Source organism: Melospiza melodia, chromosome Z (genome assembly GCF_035770615.1).
Source record: "Melospiza melodia melodia isolate bMelMel2 chromosome Z, bMelMel2.pri, whole genome shotgun sequence".
NCBI lineage: Eukaryota > Metazoa > Chordata > Aves > Passeriformes > Passerellidae > Melospiza > Melospiza melodia.
Genome location: NC_086226.1, coordinates 56215731 through 56243422, shown reverse-complemented (window position 1 = coordinate 56243422; position 27692 = coordinate 56215731). Strand labels below are relative to the sequence as shown.

Sequence of the window (27692 nt, the reverse complement as noted above, 5' to 3'; positions counted from 1 at the left end):
GCAGGAGGCCCTTAGGACAGTGCTGGGGCCTCCAGGTGCTTGAAAGGACACTTCCCTGGTTTTGGAGCCTACCAGGAGACTGAACCAAAATGCTTCTGCTTCTGAACCAATCCCTTCTTTCTCCATTCCCCTGCCCTGTTACCCAATCAGACACGGTGAGGGTGAGCACTTCCAGAAGCAGTGTCACATCACCTCCTAGCTAGATGGATGGTCGCTTTCGCCAGTGGAAACTTGAATTGGAGGTGGCCGACTGCACCCCAGGAATAGGTTTCAGCCTCAAACAGAAAACAGCCTCCAGCGGCAACTGCTTCAGGTTTCCTTCTCCCATACGTATGCACCTATGTGCGCATGCATGACAGCTTGCTGCCCCTAGCAGCTTTCCTGGAGAGAGTCCTGTGCGGGGCACAGGGCAGGGCCTTCACGGAGACAAGTTTCCCAGGGTGGGGAAAAAACGGAGTTGGGATGAAATCAAAGGAAAAAGGGATCCCCTAGCCAGCGGGTCTGGCCCTTGAAAGGTCCTGACAGTTGCTGCCTTTGGGCAGTCTCACGGAGAAATCGGTGCGGTGCGGTGCGCAGCTCGCTCCCGCCGGCGGCCCCGGCACCCGGGACGCTGCCAGCCCGCGTTGCCGGCGCCGGGACGGCCCCGCTAAGGCGGTCGTCAGCCCGCCGAGGGGAAGAGGACGCTTGCAGTGACCAGGGGCTCAGGGGTTTTGCTCAGGACCACTGCCCCAGGTACACGCACGGCGGGGCTGAAGGGAGAACAGCGCTGGCGGGCTTGTCGAGCCGGGCACGGCACCGGGCAGGGGCTGCACGGGGTTCTCTTCTCACCTCGGCTCCCCACGCCCCTCTCCGCCGCATTTCTCCCACCCGCCCTGCCGCTCCCGAACAGTTTACAGCCGCGCTCCTCCGCGGGCGCGCAGCAGCCGTCCCGCAGGAAGGCAGCCCCCCAGGGCACCTCCCCGCCGGGCCACGGACGGAGGGAAGGGCTGCCGGCTGTCCCCCGCCCCGGTACCCGTGCGTGTCCGCCACGGCCCGTAGCTGCCCCGCGGGGAGCCGCGCCGCGGGCCGGGGCCCGAGCTCGGGGCTGGGGGGGACGCGCGCAGCTCTAGAGGCAGCAATTAAAGGCTGATTCTCAATGGAGGGAGACGCGGAGAAGCGGTGCCAAAAAAGTAAACAATCGCATGTAGTTCGAGAAATGTTTAGCGCGGCCAGGAAGGCTGCGTTTCATGGACTTTTACACTAAAAACATTAGAATTGGCTTTCCTCAGGTTTCAGTTAAAGAATGAGTCCTAAGTTGAAACAGCTAGCTACCGCGCGGCTTTAAATCCCTTAAGTGTTAAATTTTCATTGTGTTTTTCTAACTGGACGGAGTGGTTTTCTTGCAAGGAACTAAGTCTCCTCTTTAGTTAAAAAGAGAGGAGGAGAAAAATCTGGCACTTTCTGCCGCAATATCCACCACCCTGTCATTATTCCTGCAAGCCTGGGAATTCAGCTCGGACCTCCCAGTATTTGTTGCAGCTCGAGGCCAAGGTGCCTCTAAAAGGATTTTCTTTTAAGGCCTTTAGAAATCGTTTAATGCTGCTATTTTTTTCGTTTCCCTCTCTTTTTCTTAAAAGAGAAAAATGTATTTCTGTATGTCCCTGGCGAGAAAGTTCCGCGCGTGTATTTGCAAGCATCCCGGACGGGGGTCGGGGGAGGGGAGTAAGGGGAGGGGGGAGTAACGCTCTTGAAAAGAAAACGAAGAAGAAAGAGGGAGAAGGCATTCCTTAATGGAAGTATTGCATGCAAAGAAGACTGGATCTCTTTAAGGCTCCCCCTGAAGCTGGAGATGCACACACAAGGGTTGCCGGCCTGGGTGGTCTCTCTACTTTGGTGAGCTGTTGCTAAGCAGCTAATAATAGTCATGTTTGCTGAGTAATTTCTGCCCTCCCCGAGCCAATCACCTCGCAGAAACCCAAGCCATCTGACAGCCCCGGGGGCGGGCTCTCAGCCCCTTTTTTTTTCCCTCCCTCTCTCGCTCTCTCTCCACTCATACTCCCCCCACCTCCCCCCCCCCACCCCTCCTCCTCCTCCTCCTCTTTATCCAAATGGAGAGAGTCCTTTTTTTCTTCTCCATCTCATCTCTGGAGCCGAGGGGCTGCAGCTCGGTGCTGCCGCGCACACACCGGGGGAGAGCGCCAGGCAGCCGCCCGCTCGCCGCCGCGGCGGGGCCAACCGCGGAACCGCGCCGGCCCCGCGGCCCGCGGGAAGCACCCCGGCCCTGAAGCAGAATGGTGCAGCGCGGCGAGGCAGCCCAGCAGGAGCAGCCGCGGCCCGCCGCGCCGCCGCCCCGCCGCCGCCGCTGAGCGCCGCCGCGGACAGCGGCTTCCCCGAGGCAGCGGAGGCCGGCCGGAGTAGGCGATTTCAACGGGAGCGGAGGATAGCGCGGCGGCGGCCGGGGGATCCCGGGGGTCGCGCCCGCCCGTCCGCTCGCCCTCGCCGGGCGCGGGGAGCGGCCGCCTGCAGCTCGGGGTCCGCGCGCGATGTGGCAATGGGAGGCGCGGGGAGCGACTCGGCCGGAGCGGCCGCGGCGGCAGCCGCCGCCCCGCGCCCCGCGTGAGGCGGCCGCGCCGCAGCAGCCCCAGCAGCAGCCCCGGCGGCGGCCCCGGCGGCAGCCCCGGCGGCAGCAGCCCCCGCAGCAGCAGCAGCCCGCGGCCCGCAACGCCGCCAGCCCCCCGCGGCCCCGCCGCACCCCCGGGGCCCCGGGCCCCGCCGCGGCAGCGCCAGCGGCAGCTCTCCCGTCCCGCCGGCGGCGGCAACATGGCCTCGGCCGGTAACGCGTCGGAGCCGGAGACCAGCAGCAGCGCGGGCGGCGGAGGCCACCCCGGCCGGGCGCCGAGAAACGGCGGCGGGAGGCGGCGAAGGACTGGAGGGAATCGGCGCGCCGCGGTGCCCGACCGGGAGTATCTGCAGCGACCAAGCTACTGCGATGCGGCTTTCGCCTTGGAGCAGATTTCAAAGGTGCATTCAATCTCTCACTCTTTTTTCCAGAGATACACGCTAGTGGTAGTGCTGCTTTTTCCGCGGGGGAGGAGGAGGGAGGTGGTGTGTTTTCTCGCGGGGGTGGAAGGAGGAGATGGAAACGAAACGGCCACCAATAAAATGCTGGGAAAAAGAGAGGGACGTCTGTGACTCTTCAGTGCGGGAGAGAGTGCCCTCATTCCCTCCCTGCTCGCCTGTGCCTGCCCTGGTGCGTGCCTGTGCTGCGGAGCACTTCTCCTCCTAAACTTCCCGAAATAGCCTCTGCACGGTCCCGGCCTCCCCATGGCTAACCCCAGGCCCGCTCTCCCGCTCCCCCCCCTCTCTCTCCGCTTCCTTTCTGCTTCTCCATCCCCTCGCAGCGCCCTGCGATCTCGGCAACACCCGCTCCCGGCCGGAACAGGGGAGAAACCGGCCGGCTTCTTGGCAGAAGTGGGGCTTTTGTGAAGTTTTCCGCCGAGAGCCGAGACGGCGGGTGCCCTGGGAGAACGGGGTCCCCCAGCAAAGAAGGCAGCGGTTCTCTCCCTTGCCCAGCGGCCGGAGGGGGAGCGAGGGCCATAAACAAATTGCCACCTTAACCCTGCCGCGCCGGTCCCCGCGGAGGACTGGAGGTGCCGGGCGGGGCGGGGGGACAGCCCCGGCCGCCAATCTCCGCTGGCCAAAAAATGTTCAAAGTAAACAATCTCCAAAAGCTGCCTTGCTGCAGGGATGGTTTCACTTCAGGGAGCGGATTTCTAGGCTTTGTAAGAAGAGGGAAAGGAGGAGGAAAAAAAAATCCATGTGGCTGCCCTCTTCCGTTCACAAATATTGTCGTAACTTACAGATGGCTGCTCTACTTCCTAATTCAGATCACACAGCGTCTCCAAACTCTATGGAAATGAATTACTGCAGATGTTACAGCGCTGCTCACCACGTGGGTCTTGCCTCAGCACCAAGCCCCTGCTAGGAGCTGGGAATGGGGGAAATGGCCAGTGCTGCCCACTGTCTGTCACACAATCCCCCCCGCCTCTACTCCCAGCCATTCTGGGGTTCCAAGGAGAACAGGAAAAGGGACTTGTCTTTTTTGTGGCTGTTGAGGTTTGTCAGAAGTGGTTCCTTCTTCCCTGGAGCCACAGGTCTCTTTGCAGCCTGAGCTGGTGGCGATGCCTCGGGCAAGAGATGAGTATGGTGGTGGCCAGCACAGGCGAGGGCCCGGGGGCCGACGCAGTGTTGTTACCCCCAAACTCGCGTGTAGGCCTGGGGCAAGGATGGCTGACAGCAGGTACATCTTGTCCCTGTGTGCGTGCTCGAGGGTGGCTGCTCGGCCAGGCCGCGGGGCAGGGGCCCTGCCGGAAGGATGCCTGTTTGAGCTGTTCACGGCGCTCCGTCCTTCCTCCGGGGACTGCGCCCCGAGAGCCGCGAGCTGTCCCGCTCGGAGCAGGGCTGGGGGGCTCCCCCTACTTCTGCGGCTGCCGCAGCCCGCAACTACTGACCTCTTCTTGCTTTGCAGGGGAAGGCGACGGGACGGAAAGCGCCGCTGTGGCTGCGAGCAAAGTTTCAGAGACTGTTGTTTAAACTGGGCTGTTACATTCAGAAAAACTGCGGGAAGTTTTTGGTTGTCGGCCTCCTGATATTTGGGGCTTTCGCTGTAGGATTAAGGGCAGCTAATCTCGAGACCAACGTGGAGGAGCTGTGGGTGGAAGGTAAGTCTGGGGGGCTGCCCCTGTTTTCTGTTGGCGTCCCTGCCCGGCAGGGTAGAGCGGCCCGGGGCCGCTCTGCATGCCCGTGAGGAGCGGCCGCCGACGGGGAGGGCGGGCGGCTCTCGGGGCGGGAGGCGGGCCCTGAGCTGGGGCGCGCAGCCCCGGGCGGCGCGTACCACTACTCCGCTCGTGGGGGGCAGCGGCGGCCAGGCCGTGCACTCGATGGGGGGCCGCCGGGACAGCCCGTCTCCAGCGCCCAGCGCCCTCGCCTGTGCCCCGGCTCGCAGTGCGGGCGAGTTGCGGGCGGCGGGTTTTCGCGTCCCCGCCGGCGGCGGGAAGCGGCGGCGCTGCCGGGAGGCGTCCCCTCCGCCATTTTGGGAGTGCGCGCGGCCGCGGCGGGGGAGGGGCGGGCGGCGCGGCGGGGCGGGAGCCTGTGTGTGGTCCTGGCCTTGGACAGGTTTCAGCTGTGGGGAGCGCGGGGCGCAGCGCTGGAAAAAAAAAAAAAAAAGGAAAACAGAAGAGGGAGAGAACGAAAAAAAAAAAAAAAAAAAACAACAAAAAATACCCAACAAAACCACAACCACGAAAGAAAGGCAGAAAGGTAGCCGAGGCGAAGGGGAGCCCGGAGTTGGGCAGCCTGCCGGGCGGCGCGCCCCGCGCTGAGGGCCATGGCACCAGGCTGCCGCGAGTTTGGAGTTTAGGTGTAGTCCTTAGAGGTGTTTTTTTTCTTAGCTTTTTTCTTCTTTCTCTCGTTTTCTTTACTGTTTTAGTGTTTTGTTTCCCCACCGTCCCTTTTTCTTTTTTTTCTGTGGAGGAAAGTACTGTTTATTAAGGATCACGTTCCCCAGCTAGCTGCTGGGTGGACGTGGAAACAGAGTTCCTTGTCTCTAGCAATTACTACTCTAGGTTTATGTCAAAGTAGCTTGCAGCAGTATTTGGCTTATAAAAGTTAATATGAGAGGCTGCATAAATAATAATTTCTAAATAGCTCTCTGTATGTGCATGTGTGGAAAAGCTAGGGCTGAGTGCAAACAAAGTCGGTGCCTGTTCTGAAGGTGGTCTGTCCTGCCCGAGGTGAATTAGAGCGTATAGGGTCGGAGTCCACCCTTGCAGATGACAGCCGCGTTGGGGTCAGGATTGGATTCGCCAGTCATTTAGTAGGTGTTGGTTTTTTCTATTGTGGAAAGTAGTGATCTTTTTTTTTGGTCCGTGTAGAGTAGTCCAGGAGCTCAAAGTATGAGGAGATCTGCTGCCAACAGTTCTGCCTGAGAAACAGAACAAGGCACTGCTGGGTCCCATCTGTAGGCAGAGACGTGCCGTCAGAGTTTGCACTGATCACTAACTACAGTACCTTAAATACTAATGGAAATGACTATGAATCTTGTTTTCCTTCGCTGATAATTTTTCCTCCAAATACGCTGTGAGGTTGTTGTGGAGAGGTTTCTTTTGTCAATTTGTTTCTGCTTTTCTGTGTTAGATAGATTAATACGTGATTGCAGCTCCATCCCACATGCTCTGCTGACATTTATTATCCTGATGTTACTGGTGTTCGCTTGCTTGGAATGGTGATCCTATTCAATTAGTGCCACCTGCTTTTTGTATTCTTGTGATTCCAAGAAACTACTTGCTGATGATGCCTCAGTGACTGGCCTGTCAGTAAAAATACAATTCTCAAGGGGAAAAAAATAGGATTTGCAAAATAGTTGCTACACTGGTTTCTTCTCATGTCATTATTGTTATGGGGCAGAAGTGAGGGGAAGTCCCTAGTATAGAATCTAGTGGAAATTGATCTCTGCGATTTTTATTGACAAGATGAATTATAAAGCAGCTAGTTTGACAGTGTTGACCTATGTATTTTCATACCTATTTAGTTTAGTTTTTTCATTGAAAAGAAATTAAAACTCTGCATTTAAAAACCCTTGCATTTCAAAACTAACCAGCAAAAGCTAGCAGATTAATGTGAAATAAAACATGGATTAAATTTAATTTTGTTTCTAGTTTTCCCATTCTAGCACTGCATGACGGTCCACAGAAAGGAGCTTGTTATAATGTGCTTTCTTGGTAGAAGCTCTGTAAATGTTCTGCTCATGAATTGGGGTGTTGTACAATTAAACCTAACAGATAGCAGTTGCATATTTTTATTGCTAAGCTACAAACAGGAGTACAAGTTGAGAGTTTGAGATGGAACAGATAGCATGGAGAATGCCTTTCTTCCTAAGCAGAAGCGCAAAGCAGCACCAAACTTCTTCTTCTGCACTTACGTGGAGCTGGTCCTAACAGCTTTAATGTACCTTCCGTGGAGGTTGGTACAGTAAGGGACTCTTTAGGTCAAGGTTTCTTAGTGAAGAAACAGTGGCTGAATTGTCCTGTTTATTAAAACAGCTGTCTCACTTTACCTTTTGTTTATTGAGCGTTTGGATGAACTAGGCAGTGCTGGCCAAATATGGAATCATAGAATTGTTTAAGTTGGAAAAGATTCGTAATATCATCAAATCCAACTGCTAAGCCAGTACCATTATGTTCACCACTGAACCATGTCTTTAAATGACACATCTAAACACCTTTTAAATACCTCTAGGGATGGTAGTTCAGAGGTGGCCTCTTCCAGTGCTTAACAGTCTTTTCTGTGAAGAAATTTTTTGCTATCCAATCTAAACCTTTCCTGGAGCAACTTGAGACCATTACCTCTCATCCTGTCACTTGTTGCCTACATCCTCCATTCAGGTAGCTGTAGAGAGGGATGAAGTCATCCCAAGAGTGCACTTCTCCAGGCTAAATTACCCCGGCTCCCTCAGCTGCTCCTCATAGGACTTGTGCTCCATTGCCCTGCTCTGGACTTGCTCCAGCCCCTTCATGTCTTTCTTGTAGTGAGGGGCCAAAACTAAACACAGAATTCAAGGTGTGGCCTCAGCAGTGCTGAGTACAGAGGGACAATCACTGCCCTGGTCCTGCTGGCCACGCTATTGCTGATCCAGGCCAGGATGCCATTGGCCTTCTTGGCCATCTGGGCACAGCTGGCTCGTGTTCAGCCTCCCCTGGTCCATTTCTTGGGATAGCTTTCCAGCCGCTCTTCCCCAAGCCTGTAGTCCTGCCTGGAGCTGTTGAGACTTAAGGACAGGACCTGACACTTCATGTTGTAGAATGTAGTATGAGCCTCATACCATTGGCCTTGACCCATCAATCCAGCCTGTCCAGGTCCCTCTGCAGAACTTTCCTGTCCTCCTGTAGATCAACACTCCCATCCAGCTTGGTGATATCTGGGAACTGACTGAGGGTGCATTTGAACTGCTCATCCAAATAATTGATAAACATTTTAAACAGGACTTGTCCCGTCACCCTGGAGGGCCCCTCCAGTGTCTGGCCACCAGCTGGAAGTAACTCTCTCTGGGCCCTGCCTTCCAGCCAGTTTTTAACCCAGCAAACAGTGTACCTGTCCAAACCATGAGCAGCCAGTATTACCAGAACAATGCCATAGGAAACAATGTTAAAGGCATTATTAAAGTTGAGGTAAACACTCTCCGCAGCCTTTCCCTCATCCACTAAGTTGTAGAAGAAGATAAGATTGGTCAGGGAGCATCATGCCTTTCCCAACCGCATTCCAGCTAGGCCTGATCCCTGGACTGTCTTGAATGTGCTGTGTAGATTTATAGGTTACTTGAAATATACTTCAAGAAACAGTTTTGATTTGCTACTGAAACTGTTTACAGTTATTATTGCTAAATAAATTGGCAGTATTTAAAAAGACAAATTTGATATGGTCTGTTTCTGAATACCATGGAACATAATACAGCACTGAAATTTGCTGGAAGTAAACGGTTGCTTTAAAACCATAACAGAATTAATCATCAAACAGTGAAGTGAACTTGGAATGTGGATGGTCTTAAAACTCATTCAAAGTTAAATGGTTAGTAGTCTGAGCCTGCAGCAGCTATGGTTGAAATATTTACATGAGTTTAGAAACTCACCTTGTAGGTAAACTTTCCAAGAGAGAACTTCAAAACATCATTCTTTCAGATTTTCTCTAGTAGTCTTCCTCCTTCAGAATTTATGCTATCATTCTTGGCCTTCTCTGTGCCTCCTGATACCAAAGTGGCTTTCCTCTCAGCTTGTTTCTTGCTGCTAAGTGTTGTAGAGTAGCTTTTTGTTTTTTGGGGTTTCTTTTTAAATATAGTACTCTTCTGGCTGGTGTTCAGAATACTTCAGTTATTACACTGTGTCCCACAGTGGCTCCATCTATGTTGCTGTCTTGTAGAGCTGCTCTCAGTCATATTTGCCTAGGACATACACCTGTATCTTTTCAGCACATGAACAGATCTCTGTTCATGTGCATACTTTGCTGCTGGTGGTGGGGGGAAGGGGTTGTCTGCCAGGGCAGACTAATTCTGGACTGGCATTTTAATGGCAGTTCTGTTATTCAGCTCGAGTTGAACTGCTGTATGTGGGTGTCCATGCATTCTGGAGTTGTGGAGACTGTTTAGCATCTTTATACATTGTACACACAGAGAGGAAAAAAAGGGCTTTGCATTGATTTCCTCGGTGACTGAATTTTGTTGGACACAGATGCGCTTTTAGAATCCTCCATTCATAGCTAGCGAGTGCTCTGGATGGAAAAGAAATGCTCATAACTGGATATGTTTATGTGCGACCACTCTAAATAGGCAGTCTAAGATCCAGTGTGTCAGCAGCAGTCACACATGTAAATTCACAGCCTCTGCTGCTGAAAGAAGGTAGTTTTGTGGCTCCAGTGAAGGTTCTGTTAAATGAAGCTTGAAATTTGGCTACTGCAATGCCTTAAATGATGTTAATTGGAGCAGCTTATAATGGGAGAGATGGTCTAGTCTTGTGCTTTGGTATTTCATTTCATGTCATCATTGTCTTGGGATTTTTTTCTCCTCACTTTTTTTCATTAGCTTTCTTCCTTAGGTGGCCAAAGATCATGCTGTTCTTCCCTTCCTTTTTTGTTTTCTTAGCTGAAGCTCAGTCAAGCTATTCCCTCCTTAAGTAGCCCTCTTCACAAAGCTTTGTGAAGCTTTGTGAGCTTGAACTGAGTTCTAACATGCAGAGCTCCTTCTTTAAGCCAGTTTGAAGGAAGAGGGTAGATGATACAGATAGGTAGGACATCTTGCAGACAGTGCCTCAGAAGCTGCATACTTCAGTTCAGGTATGTGTAATAAAGTGAGCGTGTTTAAATTGTAAGCGCATTAGGATAGAGTGTGTACAGCAGAAATACTTTGTAAGTCAAGATTTGGGATATGTGTATTATTTCCTTTCTCTCTTAAGGGGCAAAAATCAGGTTGCTTTATTGTACTTATGGCTGACCCTTCTTAAAATATGTTAATCTACCCCGGCAATTTACGAATGAGGTGAATGAGGAAAGTCTGCAAATGATGCAGGAACCAGTATTATTTCCGTCGATTCTCAGTTTTCTTAACTCAGTGAGATTAAGTGCAGGTGGAAAGTTGTTCTTAAGTTCTGCCTAAAGGCACCAGTTAACTTTACGCTAGTGTTCTTTGGAGAAACAAAAAAGAATAGTAAGGGAACAGATCTGCATTAATTTGTTCTTTCAAGGAGACAAATTTATGTAAGTGGGCTGAAGTAACATGGTTTGTTTGAGTACAGTTAGCAGGACTTAACACAGTCAAGTGTAATTCCTTTCTCCCACAAACATATGCATTTGTGGACAGCAGCAGGGAAGATGTTTTAGATGTGCTTGCACCTGTATCACGGTATAGAAGAAGTTGCAGAAGTTACTCTGCTCTTCGGTCTGTCAAAATGGTTGTTGGCAAGCTCTGTGGCAGTCAAGACATTGTCTCTGATCACATCACCAAATTCATTTGTTTCCTTTGAATCAGGTGACTTAAGAGCTTACTTATCCTCGACTGTTGTCTTACACTATGTTGCGTTCCTCAGCAAATATTGAAAGTTCATTGGAAGGTGTTCATGTGAAAAATTTCCAAGCCACTATTTTGTCTGACTTCAGTACGATTATTTATTACATCTCTTTTTTTTTTACATGATAGCTGAAGGATGGTCATCTGAGCAACATGTTTATTTAAGTGTTTACTGATGAAGCACAAAAGTGTTTCCATCCATGCCACTGTTTTTAAAAGGAACATAAAATTCTAATATTTACATGATATTTGTGGATAAAAACATCAGGGTGTTATGTTCCTTTGAATTTGAACTCCCTCTGCAAGTTGTTAGGAAAAGATGTTTAAAGGTTTTACTTATACATATATTTAATTGATTGTCAGCTTTCAAGAGCCTGCTATTAAATTCAAAATCAGTGGAGACCTCTGTTAAGTTCATCTTGACAGGCATCCGCATCATTGCTCGGAGTTGGTGTTCCTTGATGAAAAGCTTGTACATGAAAAAATTCCTGCAGGTTCAGTACCTAAAATTCCTCTTTTGTCTGTAAGAGTCTTAATAAAGGTATTGCCTTGAATAAAGAGTCTTAATAAAGGTATTGACCATTCTTTGGTCAGTAAAAAGGTAGAGGGTGAAATCCTGAATTCACTGAATGTGGTGACAGAACTTGGGATGACTCTAGCGTGACCAGGCCATACCCATGTACAAAGCCAGAGCAGAATAAGTGTGCCCATATTTTAGCCTCTTCAGGGAAAGGGAAGAGAAGCTCCCCCTGTAGAATTGGCACCCCTCTAAGCTGTAAGTGCATTATTGCATGGTTCCTTCTCTCTTTCAGACATCAGAGGCATTTGATTTACTCAAGGCTGGAGAAAATTCATCTTCATTGTTATTTCCAAACTTAACAGTGTTGCCAATGCCCTGCTAGAATGTGCCCTACAGATCATTGTTTGGAAAGATCTGTTTTTTTCTCTGTTGGAATGTGTATTTAAAGAGGGCGGGGCGCCTGGGCTGCGCCATTGTCCTCCTCTGCTGAGCTTGTGCTCTGGGGATTTTGCTGCTTATGAGTGGGGTTTGAAGGCATTTCTGTAGCTCTGGAGAGCTTGCAGATTTTGGTACAGAAGTCCTGGAGTGAAATAGAATGGTTGAAAGCAGCATTGCTTTATTGTTGTTCCCCATGCTGCTGTTGCTGAGCAGGAACAGGGAAGTGTAGGCAAGCAAAAGACCTAAATCTGCTGTAGGGCTGGCTGTTATTGAAGTTGTGGATGTGGTGGTGAGTGTTTTGGGCCCTGCTTACTACCAGCTGTTGCCACCTGCCAAGTGGCCTGGTTTTATGTTTATTTGCTTGTTTTTGTGGAGAAGTGGCCTTCCTTCCTCATTATTCATCAGCAGCCAGTGGGTTCAGAAAAGAATGAACTCTAGAAGCCATGGATGCTCAAGCTTGCTTTGAGTATAGAATGCATTAAGGTAAACCTGAGCTGCTCACCCTGAATCTGTCTATTTTCATGATTTTTTTTCTTTTTTTCATGGCAAGAGGTGGTCCAAGCCCTGTCATTACATAGTATTTTCGATATTTCCCCAGAAAGTCATAATATGATGTAGTGTATGCATGTAACTGTTCTTGACCACTCAACAAATTTAAAGGCTTTTACATCCAAGTGAATGTTGCACTTACACTTGACTGGTAGGAGGCTCCAAAATATGACAGCTTCCAGATGTATGAACCAACTGATCCCTTTATTTAGATTATGTAGCACAGCTGATGCCTAGATTAGTGCTGGCTGGACAAAGCTATGGGAGATTTGTCTGGTTCCCATAATGCCATGTTTATATTTCAGTTGGATTTTTCCTTAAAAACTGACCTCCCTATGACCTGTTGGGGCTTTGTCCACTAGGATGCTGGTTTTGATGTGTTTGCAACTACTTTTCTTTTGGTGTCTAATGGAACAGGTTCTCATTTTCACACTGTTGGATTGTTATGCACAATCTTTTTAATTTAACTATGAATTACCTGCTTTAACATATAACCACTCTGGTAAAACCATGCTTGTAAAGTTCTTTGCCTCACAGCTAGCTTTTTTTCTGATTGGTTAAAACAGCATTTTGGTTATAGATCTTGTTGGACTGTTACTTGTCAGGTGTCTTCTTCTGTATACAGAATAAAGTCCAATTGTTTGCACAGTGCTTTTTCTGTCTACAGATGATGTAGATGGTGGTGTGTGTGTATGTGGCTCTAGCTGTTCTATTTCAGAGTTCAGCAGGATCTGAAGTGCAGAATTTTATCAAGAAGTTCACTCTTCTTTGTATATACTATACAGTTATATCTGTTTTCTCAGCCATCCTTATTTTCTTCAGTATTTGTCTTATTTTTCTTCAGTATTTCAGGCTTTGGTTCTTTTAATTTCTCAGATTTCTGCTGCCTTGTAACATGCAGGAAGTGAGTTACTCTTCCAGGGAAAACCTGGAGAAATCAGTAAAACTTCTTAAGGTCTGCATGACAGTTCTACTATAAGAATGTAGTCACCTATCAGAGTTCAGAAAAGTAAATATGTGCAGCATTCACTAATACTTAAGAAGCCATAAAATTTTCTGCCTTGTTCTGTTGATGCTTTGCTGGAGTGGCAGATTCCCAAGACGGTGCCTCATGACAGAAAACTCTATGCTTTAAAGTGTAATGTCTGTGCTGAGAATGTGTGCCATGTTATAATGGCCCCTTCATTTCTGTGTCCATGGATTAAGGAGAATGTGAAAATATTTTACTCCAGTTTTGCATAATCTGTGCTATTTCATTATCCACTCAGATTGTGCCAAATATGACTGAGGAATACCATATACAATACATTATGTTCACCCTTGCTCTTAATTGAGTTACTTTTGACTTGGAGTAGTTTTTTACTGTACAGTACTGTATAATAGATAGAATGGAATTGAAAGGAGTAGTTATTAATTCAGAATTTTAAAAAAATTTTCTTTATTCTTTTTTTATTGTGTAAACTTTGTTTCATATCTGTAAATACAATTTACTCGTTCTTGGTTTTGTTCTGTTATTTTCATTTACTATCACCTCAGTTACTATAAACAGACTGATTTTGGCAGCAGTAGTAGTTTCATGAGGTAAAAAGTTCTTTATGGAAACTGCTGACCGTATACATGTTTTGATGTATGGAGAATTTTAATTTTGGTTTTTAGAATGAATGTCTTGGCTTTAACTTCTGCTTGGTTTTGGGAAACTTAGTTATTTCAGTGCTTGAGCAAAATATACAAGAGGTAAGGGAATGAAGAAAACCATAACCTGATTCTTTCTGCAAAGGTGCTGCTTCTTTAGAGAATTGTATTGAACTTCATTTCAGCTTCAAATATACAAGTAATCATTGTGTATTTGAAACATCTGTATTTTGCTCATGTGCAAGCACATGTGCAGTGTTGTACACCCGGATTACCTGAAGCTCAGTCATTAGACTGTAATACAGTCTTCTTTTATTAATAGTGAGATAAATTATAAGAAACAGTCTTCTCTTGTTTACCAGTATGATGCATTTCTGCCTTTCAGTCAGTAATCAGAAGTTAAGTGCAGCAAACTAGAAATGAGCACTGTTGAGTCAAGTTGTATGATTTTTTCTCCCCTGTTAAATCATTGCTTGAGGGCTTCTGGCCCCTAGCTCAGGAATCCTGCCCAAAAATGCCAGATGTATTACACAGTCAAGTATTGCAATGTAAATAGTGTTCTGTGCCATGAGAGCCGGGTGGTCCATCTCCTAGTCAAAAAAAAAAAGGCAGAGAAGGGAAAATCCGCATGCTCTGAAATAAACAGTAGTTGTAGTGTTATTTCTGGTTTTGGCTGCACAACCAGTGTTTTGGAGCTGAAAGAACACAGATAAATTAGTGCTTTGGACTAGCAGAGAACTGAAACTGAGATGCTAGAAAGCAAGATGTGTCTTGGCTGAGGGTCTATAGTGTAGTCAGGCAGGCAATGTAATAAGTAAAATATTGAAGTACAGGCCATTGCTGACAGGCAAAGTGTATTACTTTACCTTATTGTGAGCAGCAATCCCTTGCATGTGGAAGCAGAGTGGACAAAGGATGGGAAGCTGGGAAGGCACAGACATAGGGATCTTCTTGACCTCATGCTGTGAATGGGTATGTTATTGGACCTTCTGAGCATAAACATTGCTGAGTTGTTCTTGTTTTTAGTTAAATCCCTTGGCTATATATTAACAATGACTTACCTTCCAGTGTATTTACCCTATTCAGATGCGGTAGTGGATTTAGAAGGTTTATTTGCACATTTTTCTATTTTGTGTATGAACATGCCATTTCATAACATTTAAAACTTGTTGAAAAAAGATTTCACAAATCTAACCTGAAAGGAAATTGCCTAGGGTAATGTCATAATCAGATTTACATTTTGGTTATCTGAGAAATCTGTGAACTACCATAGCTTCCTTGGGTGTGTGCTGAGGAGAGGGGGGTTATAGGAACTTACTTGGGTGATAAACCATATTTAAAAAGCTTCAGGAATGTAATCCCAATGCAGATCTTGGTGTAGTCTCCTCAGTGTGATTCTCAGTAGAATGATGAGATTTAGGAACTCAATTAAACATCTCCCTTCCTGCTGACACTAAGCATTAAATAAAACACTTATTCATTACAACTTTTTTTTTTTATTATTTTTTTTATTTTACCGTTTCTGTAATGGTAAAAAAAGTACTTAAAGAAGATACTTTATTGTACGGTTCTTCTGGTGAGTATCTCCTGGGCATTTTTCTTATTTGCCTCTCAACATGGGCCTTATTCTGATTTCATTTACAACTGTCTTCTCTAACTTTTCAAAGGGTTCCCATAGTCAGAAGAGAAGCGAAGCCCTAGCTGTTTAGAAGCTGATGCTGTTTAAGCAGTAGATAAAAAAAAATGTAATATTCTAGTGGAAATTATTAAGATCAAGAAACAAAACCCGAAACATGTTTAGTATGACTTCCAACTGCCAACTGTAGATAAAAGGTAGCAACTTGAGAGAATTGTGAGCAGATGTAAATATCTATTAAACTGTTCTTTCTAGAGATTTGGCGAAATAGGATGACCTTTTTCTTCTTTTTTCTGTTTTTTTTTTTTTTTTTTTTTTTTAAATAGGCTACAGTTTCACATGGCTTGCAAAAGAAATCTTTCTCCCTTTTTGTTTCCCACACCAATTGATTTATCATTTTGCTTGCAAGCAGACTTAGAATGTTAGGGCAGGAACACACTCACTTTTTTCTCGTAACTTTTTTGTTGCGGACCGAAACCAGTTGACTTGAATAAATTTTTCTGTGGTCTGAATGAAGCCAGCAACGTGGAAAAATCTTGCCATTCAGAGCCGTCTGAATGTACATTTCAGCCACACAGTAAGCTGTATTGGTAGGCAGTGGACTGCTAAATACAACCATTTTTCGCAGCAGAGAGTTAGACAGGTGATTAGCATAATTAGCACAGAGTAGGCTATACATATGGTAATGTTAAGTGTGTAAATGCCAGCTGCGGTGTAAAATTTATGTCAGGGGTCGACAGGGCTGTGCGAAAGTATTGTGTTACAGCTGCAGGTCAAAGCCTCCATTGCTTTAGCCCCTTTTCTCTTGTCGGTGAATGCGCTAAACAGAAGAGAAAGACAGAAATATAACAGATAAGGCTTTGAACAGCCTGGTTCTGTGCAAGAGGGGACTTCTCTTAAACCACGCGCCCCCCCCCCCCCCCCAAACTCCCCCAAAACTACACATGCAAAACAAAAGTCCTGCTCTTTCATTATAGATTTTATTTTGCATCATGCTAGCTATAAAAGTGTTGCAGTCTTTGAGTGATGTCATTACGATGGGATGAGGGGAATCTTGCTGGGGGGGAGATAGGGGAAGTACAAGGTGGGTAATTATGCTTTAAAGAGCAAAAACAAACAAAAAACCCTTTTACTTCACCTTGTCCTTTCTTCAATCCAACCTTTTTTTTTTTTTTTTTATGTCTCTGTTACTTACTGCAGTTGGGGGGGTAGGAATTAAATAGTCTTGAAGGTGACAGCATTAAGTGTAATAAAATCTCAACAGTGCAACAATTTTGGAGCTGCATGACTGGTTTTAAACTAAGTGCCAGAAGTTCCTCTGTGGTTTTTGTGTGTGGGTTGCTACACTTATTCCCCAGGTTCCTCCCACCTCCTAAACCACTAAATTCTTTATAAATTAAAAATGACTAGTACAGATTTCTTGTTTTAAAGGAATGCAGCGTTGAAGAGTAACATCTTTTTTAAGCATTCGAGGGGGAAATCGGTAAATCTTTTTGTTGCTGTAAACTGTTCATTCATATATTTCACTTGCAATTTCCTCCTTCAACCCCCCCCCCCACCCCGCTCCAACCCACCCACCCCCCCCCTTTTGTATTTTTTTGTAGCCGGCTATAAGGAGTGGTGGTGTTGACAGAATATAGTTCACACCACACTGACCTTGTGATGAAACTTCCTCACAGCCGCAGGGGGTCCTTATGAATCGGCCCCTAATCCAGCTAATCCCGCTCGCAACAAAATCGTGAAAGTGGCTCCCAGCGATGTGTGTTTCCCTGCGCAGATGCCGCGGGAAGGAGCGGCGTTGGGAACGCAGCAGCGCCGCGGGGCCCGAGGGTGCGCTCGGGGCAGGGCTGTGGCTGCGGGCGGCCCCGGGACTGCCGGCTCCGCTCCTCCCGCCCCGACCTTGGAGCCGCCGCTCGAGGTCCGGAGGGAGCGCGGAGCCCCGCGCCGGGCTCCGTAGTGAAAAGCCACCGGCACGGTCACAGTGGCCCGAAGCAGAAAATAAAAGCCATGCTGAGGGGTGTGCTTGGCCATTTGTTTGGCTTTTTTTCCCGACCTTTCCTGCTTCAGCATAAACCTGGCCATATGGTCGCACGCTCGGAGTGTCTGACGGGAATGTCGGAGTGCATCCCGCACAAAGTGGGACGCGCTCTGTCCTGCTCGCTGTCAATGGCGAGCGAGCGATGAAAAATAGGCCTCCTGACAGATGCAGCGCGGCCTCGGGAGCTGGTGGCCAGTAAGAAATATCGAGGTGGGGGAAGCTGTGACAGGCAGCAGGTTCGGTGCTGGGGGGAGCGCTGACCTGACCTGATTGTGTCCAACAGTGAGAGCAGTTCTGCTTCAGTGCAAAGCCATTCAGAAGGAAGCTGCTTAGGCGACAACAGATGGTACAGCAAGCAGCTGGTAGGGAAAACTTGAAAGGAGCTGTACCCTGTGTTGTAACATGTTCATTCCTTTCATTTTTCTATGTTAATTTTGCCATCTCCTAAAAGTGCTATTTAGGAAGTGGTGTCCTCTAAAAGTTCTGGATGCTGTTTGCATCTGTTTGCATTTCTGTTTGCTGTTCCTTTAAAAAAGATTGCATTCAAATTTTGTGCTACTCCATGTACAGATGAAATTTGTGCTATCCCAGGAGTACAGATGAAAAGACCTGAAAATGCTGTTTTTAACCACACAGGAAAACAATTACATATTTGAGGAAAGGGCGCTGAGAGGTTAAATGAAAAGTTTGGCCTAGAGGAAAGCTGACTGCTGTGGAGCAACACAGCAAATTGTTTGTAACACATTACCCAGCAGAAGCTCTTCAATCTAAAGTAACTTAAAGAAATTATATTCAGCTGTTTTGAAATCCTTAGCTTTAGACCTTGAAGCCCTTTACATACCCTTCTCAGCAGAACTGCTCTAAACTTTGCCACTTTTGTTTACAATTGAGGATTTTTGCTTGTTATGAAGCATGCTTGGCTGTTATCTTAAATTACTGAAGAGTAAGAATTCAGTTTGCTCCTTTTGGGGTATATGCCGTCATGTGACCATAAACTGTTGGGAGAATTGCAATAATCTGTATTAGCTGCTGAAGGCAGTCTCCTTGATATCTAGGAAAAAGCATAGTCTGAGACACTTTTGCTACTATTTCTTTGCTGCTTGAGCCATAAAATTCAGTTGTTGGGCTTCTCCACTGAAAGCTATGGTTTAGTTGTGATGTGAAGGGACCATGTCTTTGGAAGGAAGTATAGTTTGCTGTCCATGCCCATTCATTCCTCAGTTTCTTTGCTGGATTGGTCAACAAGGATGCCTGTTGTGACAGTACTGTTTTATAATGTGGACACCTGCCCCGTAGGAAATGGACTGAGACCACCAACTCATTTCACATAAGTTAGCAAACAGCTGTCAGATGGTAAACAACTTGTGGTCACTATTGTTCCTGGCTGGATTAGGAATGGTGACCCAGAGGTGAACAGCTCATATCCTGTTACCAAGGGCATGTGTCGCAGCTCAGTAAGCAGCCACTGCATTTTACGTTTAATTGAAAAATTTGAATTGTGATGTACCAGTATTGTATATTATTGTATGTTTCATTGCATGTTGGTTTTGCTTTTTTTTTTTTTTTCCCTTAAGTTTGTACTGTTTAATTTGTTCATTTTGGTGTGCTGTTTTTTTCCCTGCACTTTTCCACTCTCTTAACCTAGATGGACACCAAGCAAGAAATCAAAATATCTCTTTTTCTTTAGCAATCTATCTGTTTTACTCAATTAAAAATATTATTTTTCTGCCTATAGGCAATACAGATGTGTACACATAAAATTGGATTTTAGCTGATTTTTAGAAAGAAAAGATTTCATTTCCTAAAATTGCAGGGAAGGTTTCTCACTACAAGCAGTGGCAGCTGTTGTTGGGCTGTCTTCCTGAGTATGCAGACAGCTTTGTATCCTTGTCACAGCTCTAAACTTTATCATACTGTGACAGAATGAAAAGGCAACTTTGATGTGTGTTTTTATTTTTGCTATTCATAATCATGTCAGCATTAATGAAATTTGTAACAGCAACACTGGAGCCATCCCCAGCATGTGTAAGGAGTAACTTAACTCATATCATATGATGGCTTGAGAGATAAAAAGCAGCCTTTTGAAGTGCTTGGTTGTTGGGTGTTTCTTTGTTAGCTTTTTTTTACATTTGTAGGTTTTTATCTCTGCCTCTTCCTGCCCCCACCCTCCCTCTGCCCCCCACTTTTCTAAAGTACAATGAAGAGCCTGGTGTTATTTTATTCACAGTGTGATAGAAATGGTTGATACGGTCATACTGCTTTTACATTATCCTAAAGTCTTTGGCACTATTGATACTGATTATATCTTCCCATTGGGATGTGATGATGTTGTGGATGGTATCCTTTTGTTGGGCATCATAACTGGGGAGAGGGATAAGAGTAGAGTGTCTGCCTGTTTGTTGGGAAGGGAGATGGTAGGGTGCAGGCTGTTTTAACCTGGGTAGGCGCAACAGCGGCTCTGTGTGTGCTATACAGATGAAGAAATGTGTATTCAGCAATTGCTGTGCAAGAAAACCTAGACAGACACAGCATGCAATTTCTGACTGCCTGTAGTGCAGTGCTTGCAGAGATCATGTCTAGTTACATGACTGATATGATGTTTTTTATTGAGCTTCTGCACAGCCCACTGAATGACCCTGTAATCTCTTTAAGATGCTCATTGTTAACCACTGTGTTCTAGCTCTTGTAAGCTCACCATTTGTCAACAGATTTTTTTGGTAGCTCAGTTTCATTCACTTTCTGTGAAGTCTTTATTTTTGCATTATGTTTTTATAATGTAATCCTGATGATTTTATGACAGCCATCCTTAGCATCATTAGATACTTTGTTAGATGTATCAGTATCTCACAGTATTTATTACATTCAGAGATCACCCATGTAGAGCAATAGCAATTGTGGCTCTACAAGCAGAAGACATTTTAAAAGTTTAAAGAAGTGGACATTCCAATCCAATCTCATTTCTGCTACTAACTAAACTTGGACTTCCAGAAGGTGTTTTGCACTTTCTCCCAGCAAATGGTTTTGCCTGTCAGGCCTAAAGAATGATAATTCTGAGGAAGGTGCTGTCTTCCCAGATCTTCTGTCAGGATGCTGACTAAAACTGTCCGTGTGCAGAAAAACTATATTCTGTTGCTGACAAAGAGCAGCACCAGACAAGCTCAAACATATGAGAGAACATGAAGACAGAACTCCCTAGAGAGCAACAGGAAGCTTTAAATCAAAAGGCCATTATTTTTCTGTGCCCAGTAAGAGACAGGATAGTCTTCATATCTGCTGTAGAACTTCAGGTCTTTATACCAGTTTCTTTATTGGAGGTTTCATCCCTTTGTGAATAGTATTTGGCTGCTGTACTTTTTTTCTCATGAGGTCTGTGTTCTTTATCAGTAAAACCAGAGATGGTCACTGGTGCCATTAGGTACTGCTTGCTGCTCTGTGGCATGTGTGACTGCTTGTGATTGTGGTACCCAGTTAGGATGGGGAAGCAGAGCTGTGTCTCACTGGCCTCATCTGTGTACCATTGTGATGGACTGAAACTAGCTTCATTGCTTGGTGTTTGAGTAACACCTGTACACGCGTGTTACAGAGATGCACATGGGAACAGCATTCCATGAGGAAGTGGAGTAGAAGAAAGCCCATAATGGCAGTCAAAGCCGAGGGAGATGGGCTGTGCAGGGTATCAGGGAGAGAGGTATGAAGTCCCTTTCTGGTTCCCATCCTGGCAGAGAGAGGGTGCTGAAGGGTGAGAAGGCAGGGTGGAGGCAGGATGTCTGTTCTCCATGTAGGTCTAGTATCTTTCTCTGTATATTGCTGTTTTTTGGGTTGATTGGTGAAGGCTGAGACCCGGGTGAACACATTGGAATATTATTCAGTCTTTGTATGTGATCACTGGGTTGTAAGGGAGTTTTATTTCTTATACCTCCTGCAGTAGTGATTACAGGTATTGCAAAGGTTCCCTGCCTTGGCTATTGCCATAAAATAAACACTGCAAGGGATACTTATCCATATGCCTGATTTATCAAAAATGATAGCATCTTTCAAAGACATAAAACAAAAACATTGTTTGTGTGAGATGTCCATGACTATTAGAGGCATGATTCTGTTGCTTTGAGTTTTCACTGGCACAAGGTTGCTGAATTGCTCAAATGCTACACATTTATAGTCCTGAAAAAAATTAAAAAGGTGGTGTTGCTCAAACAAAGCAGAACTGTGTCTGCTCCTCAGGTGCTCAGATGCCTTGAGGCGCATAGTCTTCGGAAGGGAGGTTCTCCAGAAAATTGTTTGTGTTCGTAAAATTTGTCTGAGAATTTAGGCTCCAAAACCAGTATGTATTTGTGGGAAACTTGGCTTTGGTTTCTCAAAGTCTGTCCTCCACTTGGGTAGGCAAACATTTTTATCCCAAATGTTTGTCGCTCAGGAATTTTCTTTTTTGGAGAGAGCTTGCTGTCTACTAAGCTACTGGTTGCATGTGGTAGTGCACAAGGTAACTATTGAGTGGTTAATAGAGGTAGTGTTCATGTCCAAGAAAAATAAAGAAACCTCGGGCTATGTGATGCAATTCCAGTAACCTGAAATGAAACATTGTAAGACACTCTGAAAAATAAGTATTTAATGCATTCAGAGCCATTGGACAGTAAATTAATAAGCAGTGACTTCTGGTTATCCCTGATGACTTGATCTAGCATTGATCTGTAAGTGTGACAGTGGTCAAATTTAGGCTAGTTGGTACTGAAGGGCTGCAGTGATGGATTCCAGACTTCTTTGTAAATGTGTTAATGTAATGCCATGTAAATTTTCGCTTTGGTTGTGAGAAAGGTGTAGATAAAACTGGCATTTTCAGTGGAATGAGCACATGAGCTGAATGACACAGGAACTTCAAAATGGGTACTAAGTCAGTGAAAGGAAATGTGTCAAAAATTGTGCCAATGAAAACAATCACAGTCTTATTCTTACATCATTGAAGGGTGTATCAGTGTTATGCACCAGTCTTAGTGCAAATTACCTTGACCAGCTGGTTCAAGTTGGTGGGGAGGCTCAGGAGGAGCAGCAGTTTGTTTCATGGTGTAGGATGCTGACTTGCTCAAGGCAGATCTGGAGTGTTCTGGCAAAGAGCTAAGAGGGAAGCCTGTGGATATCAGAGAGGGTGGGAAGGAGGAAGACCCTTTTCTCTTCTCTGGAAAAAAACCAACTTTTTAACAATAACTAATCCTCAGCAGTAGAGATGCTGTCAGTTTCATGTTGAGTAATGGCCTTCAAATACATCCTTGAGAATTAGAAACAGATACGTTAAATGCGAAGTAATAACACTGGTGTTAGTGCTTTGCTGTTTTGTTTTTTTTTTTTTTCCTTAAAAAATTGTAGCTAAATCACAGAGATGGCATAGTATCTCATTTTTCATAGGCAGAAACCCATGACAGTGCTGGAAGGGTAGTGTACAAGCCACTGCACTGTCTTATCACCAGTCATGAGACTCTGTGTTGACCTGTTACTTAAATCATCTTTTGATTGTGGGAATTCTTGCCACTAACTCAGCCATCTGTGTACTTAATCATAAGGAATCATGTAATAAAAGTCTAGAATGCCATCAAGTGGCTTTTGGTATATCAAAAAAGGACAGTGATATGTGGATTTTTTCCTGATTTTTTCATCAGAATGTTAAAGTGAGATGGTTTTGTCTCTCTTTGATATGAAATAGAATTGGAAGTATGTGTGCCATACATAAAATTTCTGTTAGTAGCATTTTGAGTGTATATTGTTGCTATTACCAAGCTGAAGAAAATAGAGTCCATGAAGGAAAACCTTAAAACACCAGCATTTTGTTCATTGATCATATTTTCCATTATATTGTTTGTGCTATGGTGTGGAAATACTATTATGACTATAATGCCTTTTTTTTTTTCTTAAGTGTAAGGAATGAATTCCTGCAGAATGTGTGAGTCTTGCAGGTAGTATATATATCAGCACAGTGGCTTTAGTATATTTCCATGACATTTTTACCTAAGTTTTTGCACTACTTGTGGGTAATTGGAGGGAAAAAAAAAAGAGCAACAAGAGGTTTGATTTTAATGCCTATTCAGCTAATTGTGCTGATTGTGTGGGTTGAAGATATGTGAGTATGGTAGGCTCCAGTGATTTTTGCAAACTTTTAATTAAAATAAATTGAAGCACAACTGGTAAAAACTTCCTTTTTTTTTTTTTTGTTTTTTCCTTCCCTTTTGCTCTCTTTTACTCCTAATATGTTGAAAGACCGCTTCTGGTCTGTCCATATATTTTATCATAACCTGGTCTTGCAGCTGAAAATTCTGTCATTGTACACTTGTGACTTTTTTTTACCTGACTGCTACATTGTATAAAATATTTGCAATAATTGGAGCTACTTTTACTGTGTTTGGCTGAAGAAAGGTAGATAACAGACCCATCAAAGGAATAGTTAAATGGTGTAATGCCTTAAGAAGAATGCGAAGCAGATCTGTTGATAGGTTCTGGAATCCGTGCCCAGCTTTTTGGGTGGTTTTGCTACTCCTGGTTGAAATGTTAGAAAGGGAAAAAACAGCTTCTGTTCTGATGACTGACTTGCAGGATGCAATTTTGATTAGCTAGATCTGCCTTGTTCAGTGAAGTTAATGTGGTTTGACAGGACCTTGATTAGGAAGCGATCATCTCTGTTGATAGTAAACAGTTGGTCACTTTCAGCAGAGGTGGGAATGATGCCCTTTGTCTTGCATGAAGTATGATTTGTCGGTTCAAGTTCTGGTTAAATTCAGAAGGAAAGTGTGGGTGGAATGGGAAAGAGTATAGTACCAGGAGTAGAAGTTTATGGTAGACTCCCCAGTCCTCTTAACATTGGGGCTTTATTGTCTTGACTGGCACTGAGAGACAAAAGAGGGAGAGAGTCATTTTGTCTTTGAAGCACTTGCAGTGTAAAGGGTTGTGAAAGAAAGGTCTGGTTACAAGATATACAGATTAGGATAACTCTGCTCCTTATTTCTCATATTCCTGTAAGATGAATTAAAAATCCAAGTATCAAGGACTACTGATTGGTGAAATACTGTGGAAAGACAGCTGTGAGCATAAACCTGGGGCTGATGAATGAAAGTATTTTTAGAGTTTAAATCTTGGTAAGAATTAGCAATAACATTTTGTTACCATGCAAATGCAGTCTCAATGAATATATGTCCTGTCCTGTCACTGTAGTAAGAGTGATGTTAAAAAGTTCTGAAGGGACTCTAGGTAAAAGGTTGTACTTTGATTTGTTTTGTTTTGTGTACTGTGAGCTAGTCTCTGTTCCGTGGTATAAAGGAGGTAATCCCACATGTGACAGGCTGAAAAAAAATTGGGTGTGTTGTGGAAACACTTATTTCTTCAAAGAATTCTTGAACAAGAAATTAAGCAATGCTTCGTGCCAGAATGTCTGTATGGTTTAATTGTTGAGGGTCTCATTCTGACAGCTTTATGCATGCAGGGGCCCAGCTTCTTGCCTGGTGGTCGTTTTAGCCCCAGGGGTGTTACGGGTGGGTTGAGGGCCCAAGTGATTGAAAAAGTATGTCCCTGCTTAGGCTCAGGAATCTCATCTCTCTCTCTGCCAACTGGTTATGGATCAGTCTTTTGTTATATGACCTAGGAAGAAATAAATATATGTGCTTAATTTCTGTTCACACTGTTACAAGCTAAACTTTGGCAGTAATTCAGATAGCCAGTGTCAAGCTTGCTAGGACTGAGAAAAATGTAACAAATTAGACCAGATCTGTAGCTTGGATTTACATTCTTGTCCTCCTCATCTGGATGTGGTCTTGATTCAGCTAATAGGCTGAATTAATTGACGTTGCCTCCCACATACCTTGGCTAGAGAGACTACGGGGGAGGTTATATGAAGTATATGAACTCTAGCTGGCTGGGATTTTTGTAAAAGGGAAGACAGTTTTCCATTCTTATGCAATGTTTTTTGGCAAGGCAAATTGTGTCTAGCTCCATCTAGAGCCTGTCGACTCTGCATCTCCCTCTGCCTCGTTTTTTTTTTTCTTTTTTTTCCCCCGCATGTTTTAATACGGAGCACACTGTTTGGCTCATGTGGGTTTAGAAACAGATGTTGCATATGAGCAATCTCCTGCCTCACAGCATGTTAAGCCAGGTAGTGGGCCACTGGGGTAAATTACTGTAGACAGACCTTTCTGCTACACTCAAACTGCATCTCTTCATATGAACCTGACATTTTTTCTTTTTTTATTTAAAGCTGAAAGAAATACTACTTCTTGCTTACTCTTTCCCTTCTCCATTTTTAAAAAAATACCTAAGAGGAACATTTGCCTTCTATCTTTGCCAAGTTATTTAGTAGAAGAGTGTAAATTAAAGCCATTGTCTTGAAATGTGCTTTTGGAGTAGACTACATATAAGTATAAGAAATTGTAGCATAGTATTTCTTCTGGTCTGCCAGGTAAAGTTTTTCCTTTTTTCTTCCTCTTCTCTAATTTTTACACTTGGGATATTGGTTATAATATAGAAAAAACAGAGGCTCCAGTTTATGCATTAATGTTTCAGTACAGTAGCAGTAAAGGTATTGTAATGAGCAATGTGGGGCTTTTTTCAGATATACTAAAAGTTGTTCTTAGTTTTAGAGTTACACAGTGATCAGATTGAGAAAGAATAGGCCTTGCACACAATCAGGGTTTTCTGACTAGAGTGTGTTGATCAAGAGAATGCAGAATAAGCAGGTATTGGCTAATACAAAGTCCTTAATATTTATCCATCAGTTGGTGGACGAGTGAGTCAGGAGTTAAATTACACACGGCAGAAGATTGGAGAAGAGGCCATGTTCAACCCCCAGCTCATGATCCAGACTCCACAGGAAGATGGTGCTAATGTACTAACAACAGAAGCACTCCGACAGCACCTTGAGTCTGCACTTCAGGCCAGCAGAGTACATGTCTATATGTACAACAGGTGAGGGGAAAATCAAAAATTTTCTTGATCATATGGGGTAGCTGAAAATGGATACGTGCTTTCCTTAATATGTTTTCAAATAGTTGGCACTTCTGAGCCTTTCCCTTGGGGCTGTGTTTTGATTTGAGTGTCACTGGTTTCTGATAGCTTGTCACTGTGGCATGATAGCTGTGATAAATTGGCATTTAACAAGTAAGATGGGGGAAGTGGTGTTACGTGAGGCATGCCCCAGCATGTGACATTTCTTTAGGTAAAGGTATAATGTCTGTGATCTTAAATGTAGAACCTTATGGATTCCTAACAGTGAATATCCTTCCATACTAAAGTTGAATTCACTTGCTAATGTCAGAATGAGGTACATAATGGCTGTGAACAGTGGCAGAGGCTAGTGTTCTTCCAATAGTTTGGCTATAAAGGGAAATGCAGATGTGGTAGAAATGTCAGCAGGTGGAATAAGAGCTGTTTAATAACACAGACAACAGACTGTGCCTTAAAGAGTGTCTGTGGCCGCATGCTGATGGTTGGCAGTTGTGTGTTGTCCCACAGAAAAATAATAAAGGTGCACCTCAGGAAGGTACCAGCACAGGGCTAGGATGTCTCCCTGAAAAATGGTTCTGCCAGGGTTACTACTTACACAGTGATGTGCCTAGGAGTCCTGCCTGTGAGGCACAAAGCTCCCTATCTTTCAGCAGATCTTTTCAGCACACCCAGCTGGTTCCTCCATGAGCTACTGCTAAGGCTCCAATTATCTTTTACGCAGCTCCTGCCCTAAGTCATTAGAAGCCATGGCAGTGGAAGTTGTAATACGACTGAAATAAGAAGGCTGGAATCTTAATGGTTCATTTGCTTCTGCATGTGTTGGTCCGCTGACTATATTTGAGTCCTCTGAGCTGGAGGTGGCTTTTCTCTTACTGGTGTCACCAAGTGATACCTTAAGTCACAAGCAGTCTCATAGAAATGAGACTGACAAAAATACAAGATATATTTTTGTCCCACATGTTCACTATCCTGTATGTACAAAAGCACCTCCTTCCTTATTTTGAATGAGTTTTACAGAGAATAGGGAAACAACTGAATAAAGGCACTTTTTTTTTTTGGTGAGGTTTAATATATCTCTTTTTAATAACATTTGCCTTACTCAATGATTTGCTGCTTGAGCCCAGTGTGTGTATATGAATCACAGTTTTAAATGTCTGTTATATTTTCAAAATTACATCTCAGTAATTGTGCAAGAAGAAAATATTTGTCCTTCACATTTCTTACAGACAGTGGAAATTGGAACATTTGTGTTACAAATCAGGAGAACTCATCACAGAAGCAGGTTACATGGACCAGGTATGTGTAGCAGGCATGTAAT

The 27692-nt window shown here is 44.8% G+C and overlaps 1 protein-coding gene across 3 annotated transcripts in view; it reads left to right on the top strand.

Annotated features, from left to right (window-relative positions):
* Positions 1–2779: 2779 nt before the first annotated feature.
* The window catches only part of PTCH1 (patched 1), a 67159-nt gene continuing 42246 nt past the window's right edge, over positions 2780–27692 (top strand). For all 3 annotated transcript variants that reach the window (XR_010031338.1, XM_063181224.1, XM_063181225.1), the window contains exons 1-4: positions 2780–3000; positions 4508–4700; positions 26146–26335; positions 27601–27670. Coding sequence is in view for 2 of the 3 variants with exons in the window: in XM_063181224.1 (XP_063037294.1) it covers positions 2800–3000; positions 4508–4700; positions 26146–26335; positions 27601–27670 (654 nt within the window). In the remaining variant the exon portion in view is untranslated. The remainder of the gene's footprint in view (positions 3001–4507; positions 4701–26145; positions 26336–27600; positions 27671–27692) is intronic.